Source organism: Centruroides vittatus, unplaced genomic scaffold, assembly GCF_030686945.1.
Source record: "Centruroides vittatus isolate TY-2023 unplaced genomic scaffold, ASM3068694v2 contig_181, whole genome shotgun sequence".
In the NCBI taxonomy this organism is placed as follows: Eukaryota; Metazoa; Arthropoda; class Arachnida; order Scorpiones; family Buthidae; genus Centruroides; species Centruroides vittatus.
In genome coordinates this window covers 136,503-142,752 of record NW_027121109.1, presented here as the reverse complement: position 1 = coordinate 142,752, position 6,250 = coordinate 136,503, and the positions used below count along the sequence as shown (strand labels likewise).

Here is a 6,250-nt window from a genome sequence, read left to right as displayed (position 1 = left end):
CGACATGTCAAGCTAGATGCCCTATTAGATAGAGAAACCGAGAGTGAAAAATTAGGGGAAATATTTCCTTACATCATATATTTTCTCGTGTTTTTTTACACAATAGAAACTTGTGTATTTTGGTTTCAATCCTAGCTGTTTTTCAAATTTCGCAAATGAAAAGAATGATGGAAGCAATAAATCGTGAGCGTAATCGCCAGCGATTCAGCTACAAATCGCAAAATCGCTAGCGATTAAGCTTGCGATTTTTAGCATAAAACTGACACCAGTAAATAGTGATTTTTATCGCTAGCATTTGAGCACGCGATTTCTTGTATAAAACTGACACTAGTAAATAGTAATTTTCTCGCTAGCGATTTCGCGATACATCGCAAAATCGCTTGCGAGAAAATCATTATTAGTGTCAGTTTTATATTCTCTCCAGATAAGTAATCAAACTACTATCCTTTATAAACTCGACTAAACTATATCAGCAATGAATAAATACAGCAATTTATCGCAAAATCGCTTGCGAGAAAAATCACTACCTTTTTTGGTTTACGTAACTCCTAGCGATTTGTCGCATAATCTCAAGCTGTTTAATTATTGTTTTGAACATTTAATTTTAGTTACTTTTGTACAGTACTTGGTATAAAGAGTAGTTTATTAATTGCAAGAAACTGTTTCTCTTTTACACCACTTTACAAGCGAAATAGCTATTTTTCACTCCATTTTATCTTTCTGTATTTACAGAAACATTGATAAATCGCTAAATCGCTAGCGAATTAATTATTCTACTACGCTTAATTTAGTCGCTTTTCCAAGTGACTCAATGTATGCGAGAAACTGCTTACTTTCTCGCCATTTTCTTGGTATTTTAGCGTTGCATTAACAAAAAATTCGCTAATTTTTGTAGAATTTCAAGCAAACTGCGACCGACTCTCGCTAAGCGTGGCGGCGATTTCTGGACTCCATACTTTATCAAAAACTCGATTGAAAAAAGAAAAAAATAGCAAGAGATTGTTGTACAGTCATAAAAGAAAGAGAAATTTAGTCTTCTTTCTAGTTTTCCTGCCAATTTAATAACTAGTTACTTACGTAAGAAGACATTTGGAGAAAGTTTGCTTATTTTAGTACTTCTTAAGAGAGCTGCCAGCTGCTTAATTTCAGCTGCTTCTACACTAGTTACTCGGCTTTGTCTTACTAGATTAATGCTTTAAAATAAAATAATGCCTCTACTAAACCTATAATTATGTATAATACATAGTAAATTAATCAAAACTTTAATGCAAGTAAACAGTTGAATGTTTATTGATCTTTACGGCGCGACTGTATGACGCCTACGTTTTGCACTGCACTTTCAAAAGTTTCATTAAATTCTTACTACACACGTTTATATAGACACACCAAGTATGAAAAAATAAAAGCGAGAAAATCGCAGATGTAACCAACGATAACTTTTAAATCGCGAAAGCACGTTAAATCGCTTCTACTTGAATTACCTAGCGAGTAATTTAATTTTTTCTAAGAAATCGCGCGAAATAAGTGTAATTAAGTAATATTTTCGCTTCCTAAGTTAATAGCTTCAGCAGGAATTCAAGCGAAGTGGCTAAATACAGAGATAATCGCGAATGGCAAGTGAAGCACAGGAGCGGAGATAAAGAGGGGCATAAAATATAAATTTATACATTTAAAAATATAATAATATTCAATAAACAATGTTTAATTTATTTATTTTTAATTTATTTAATTGGATTTTGTCCATATTTTTTTGTGTTTTAATTTGAGGAAGACAAACAAGTCGCTTGCTGACTTCAGCTTTATGCCAGTTTATACAAACAAACAAACATGTTTTTCTTTTATGCCATGCAAATATTTGCCGTAAAAAATGCCATACGTCACTAAATGATTTACGATTATTTACTTAAAATTTAAGAAGTTTTATGCATAAAATTGACCTTATAACCTTAAAATTATATAATTTATAAATGGAAAGAGTAAACGAGTGGATAAAACCACTCAAGTGTTGGTCGTGGTTCGCGATTGATAACGTAGAGTTTCAGGGTTATTTTCACCTTTTAACACTTAAATAGGGTCTAGTTTCCCTATAGAAAGTCCTACCCCTTCGGTAATCATCCACGTGTCGCATTATAGTGTACAAACAAACAGAAGAGATCCTATAAGTCTTACCTTAGGTACTAATTTAGTACCTTATACGTCCTTTGTCACGGATAATACAACTAATCTCAAAGTTTCATCGAGCAAAATTTAGTTTAAACTAATAAAATTTTAACTTTTATAACCCCTTATGTACTGGTTACAATACCAAATGTACACTACAATTTAAAAAAAGGAATAATTGTCACTTCATAAGAATGTAAAAGTTTTAACTTATCTCGTTCTACAAGGCTATAAAATAACTATTAAAAGTATAGACTTGATTATAATCAATTCTGTGTAAAACAAACAAAAACATGCACTTTTATTGTATTTTACGAACAGAAGTTCATTTATATAAAGTAAAAAGCAGTACTAGTTTGAGTTTTTATTAATATGGAAGTGCGCTTTACAACTACTGTTGCACTCACTGTAGATGTGCCGTTAACAATAGTAAATTGTGGAAAACAGTAAAATTGTGGGCAGTAGGAAAATGTAGAAAATAGTAAATTGTGGGCAGGAAAATGTATAGACAGTCGTAAATTGTGCGAAGGAAAATGTGTAGACAGTAATAAATTGTGCGAAGGAATATGTATAGACAGTAGTAAATTGTGCGAAGGAAAATGTATAGACAGTAGTAAATTGTGCGAAGAAAAATGTGTAGACAGTAATAAATTGTGCGAAGGAAAATGTATAGACAGTAGTAAATTGTGCGAAGGAAAATGTATAGACAGTAGTAAATTGTGCGAAGGAAAATGTATAGACAGTAGTAAATTGTGCGAAGGAAAATGTGTAGACAGTAATAAATTGTGCGAAGGAAAATGTATAGACAGTAGTAAATTGTGCGAAGGAAAATGTGTAGACAGTAATAAATTGTGGGTAGGAAAAAGTGTAGACAGTAGTAAATTGTAGGCAGTAGAAAATAGTAAATTCTGAGCGTGGAAAAATGTAGAAAGTAGTAGATTGTGGATGTAGAAAAATGTAGAAAACAATAAATTGTGGGCAGTAGGAAAACGTAGACAGTAGGAAACTGCAAACAGAAATACATTTATAAAGAAAACTGTAGCAAATTATAGTATAAAAAAGTTAAAAAATTAATGATAGAGAAAAAGCACAAAAATAGAATAAAATTTATCACACTGTTGCACTCTTCCAAAGAGATCGCAACAGTGTAACAAATTTTATTACAATGTTTAAAGTGTTGCAGTGTGTTTAAAATTTTATAAAATATTAAATTTAAACTAAAACACACAAAACGTGCTTTAAAATACAGTAATAAAAAATTTAACAAGAGAAGTTTAGTACAGACATTTCGCTGCATCATTCTCAATATGAGTAATTTATGGATCACGTGTATTAGGAATTTTAAAAGATTTACAGAATCAGGTAAATTTTTCAGTTTTTACGTTACAATTCATGCGTGTAACTTATATATTTCAAACCAGATTTGCATAATTAATTAACACAGGAAGCCTGAATAATAATAGCCCAACTATAATTTAAACTTACACTTTAAGGATACAAGAAACTATGCTGAGAGTTTAGTCTTAAAAACTTGAGGCCTGCAAAGAAAACTGCAATTCCAGACCTTCAGTTGTTTTGCATATTTGTAAATTTTTGGACGTGACGATGAAACTGCAATCCAAAGCTGCGCTTAGACTATGGCCACGTTATTTAATAGCAAGATCGGTGGAGGCAAGTAGATAAGTTGTGTACGAGTCACGATTTAGTCATTGAATGACCAGAGGCGCAAAGTGTTATGAAGAACAGGGACGGGCTTTTCTTGGTAGATCGTTGGAGGAGGCCTCTCTCAAATCCAATGGAGTAAAACTATCATCATAAAGGTGGAGGGAGCATAAATTTATGTTTATCAAGTAGTGGTGCTGTGATTTTTACGACACAGAGGTACCTTTATTATGATTTCGTAGTGTGAAATGCAGTAGTATCGTAAGATGCAGTTATGATACTACAAAATCCTTGTTTTCAATTGTAAGAGATGCGAGATACTTAAGGATTTTGCAGGTTTACCAGCAGTGAGATAGATTGAGGGCCTGTTTGTTGTAATTTACAAGGCACAGGCCTGTAAAACTAAGTGGCCAGGAACTTTGTAACAGAATAGATCTGATTGATTTTATGCAAATTTATTGTCGAATTTTAAATTCCCTGAAGGTATAGTGGCTAAAACCAATGAATACTGATAGTTGGTTCACGCTTCATCAATATACAGTTTTTTGGAGTTTTCTGTGTTTACGTGTGAATATTTAAATATTGGCAGTTTTTCCGTTTACGATTTTAATTATCAACATGCGAGATAAACAATTGTTTCCTCTTAACTTTTGCATGAAAGCATACATAAAATTTGCATATGAAATTTATCATGTAAATTTCGAAGGCCTCAAAATAATATTACACTTATCTCGGAATATTATCTCATTGACGTCATTTTCTAGACTGAAACACGTATTATAAATCAAAAGGGAATTAATTATTTGACATATATAATACGTTAAAAACAAATATATTTGGAAAACTGCCTGCATTGTGGCAACACATACCACAAAGTATAAATATGATTACACTTCGGAAAGGAAAATTTTGACAATCGGGCGTGGTAGGTTTCGCAATTTCAAATATTTTTTCTTAAAAGGGGGAAATTTGTAACCCTTTGTGTTTATAAATCGCACTCTTTGTATTCATTGCACACCTTTTATGCATATACTTCACAGTCCTGTCACAGGAGGACATACGCATCACAGAAGATTACCATAAAGACCATTTTTAAACTGACTTACCATACACATAAGGTAGGTGGGTCTAAGAATAAAATAGTGAAAACTGTTTGTAGTTTAATACGTAAAAACATTTAAAAAAACAGTTGTAACCAGGGTTTTAACTATTCGAAATGTGTAAACCCGTTTGAAAAACAATCAGAAAACACTCTTCACACACCTAGAAAAATGTGGAGAGATGTTTCTGCAGCTCGTGACGTAACACCAATTATTTACAACCATTTATGTAAAAACTGTTTCGACTTAGACACTCGCTCTGGGATATAACTTTACAACACATAATATAACCTTTACGATATCACAAGTAACTTCGGGCCATCCGTTAATAATGTGTACAGTTCAAGAGGGAGGGGGTCGCAAAAAGTACATCATTGTAAACAATAGGTCGGAGGGGTTCAACAGTGGCTCAAAAAAATGCACGCGTAAGTAACGGACTGCCATTTGTAGTGTGATTTTCTAGTGTGATTACAATTGTGCAGCTTACGACACTACTGTACAAGTATGTCTTTACTTTATAGGATTTTTATAATGTCACAACCTAAACAGTAGTGAGACTGTACTAAACAGTATCACTAATGTCTCGAGTCTGGTCAGTAGTGTCGCAAGGCTGAACAATACTGTCGCGAGGCTGATTCGCCGATTAGCCTGCGACACTAATGCTTATATGATTTATTATTTACAAAAATCAGTCAACAATTTAATTGGGGATTAAACTATTAAAAAATAATATATTTTTGCAATTTGTTTCGAATTGTGTCCCGTTCTATAAATCACAGCACCGGGAGGGATGGAAATGCAAATTTTTAAAAACGAAAGTAATAGAATTTTTACTATTTCTCCTCCCCCCTTTCATAACCGCACACAGCAGAGAATATAAGAGTAAAACGCCCATAACACTCATCATTAATGGAGGTGCCGGAAAAGGTCAAATCTCCCATTTCAAAGTAATTACTTTTAATCACAAAATGACAAGTATCGACAAATGGAAATTAACTGACTCGAATTATTCTGTCGACGATTTAAAATGAATATTTTATGACTCTATTAATGGAATTGCTGCTGGAGATGGAATTCCGAGAATGGCTCCGAAAAAAAGGTTAAAAAAAAAAAAGCAGTAATGGTGGGTAGGGAGGAGAAAGAAAGAAAGGAAAGGAGGAAAAAAAAAGAGGAAGAGGCTGCTGTTAAACTTGTTTATAGTATATTTTGGCGAGAGTAGAAAATAAATGATCGGGAGGGATTCCACAGATGGGATTTGCTTCTTCATCAATAACTGTCTTGATTGAGGCACTTGATGATCTTTTTGTTGCTTGTTTCGGCTTTGGCTT

At 33.0% G+C, this 6,250-nt stretch overlaps 1 protein-coding gene across 1 annotated transcript; it reads left to right on the top strand.

Moving 5' to 3' along the window:
- The first annotated feature begins 2,532 nt into the window (after positions 1-2,532).
- LOC136969815 (uncharacterized) lies at positions 2,533-3,048 on the top strand. Its single transcript, XM_067264090.1, has 2 exons — positions 2,533-2,568; positions 2,626-3,048. The coding sequence occupies exons 1-2, from the start codon at positions 2,533-2,535 to the stop codon at positions 3,046-3,048; spliced, it is 459 nt and encodes a 152-aa protein (XP_067120191.1).
- The last annotated feature ends 3,202 nt before the right edge of the window (positions 3,049-6,250 follow it).

Bases quoted from the DNA above. Each gene is read 5' to 3' on its own strand.
- LOC136969815 (XM_067264090.1), top strand. From the start codon at position 2,533: ATGGAAGTGCGCTTTACAACTACTGTTGCACTCACT. The intron at 2,569-2,625 runs GTAGATGTGCCG...TGTGGGCAGTAG, and splicing joins CAACTACTGTTGCACTCACT to GAAAATGTAGAAAATAGTAA.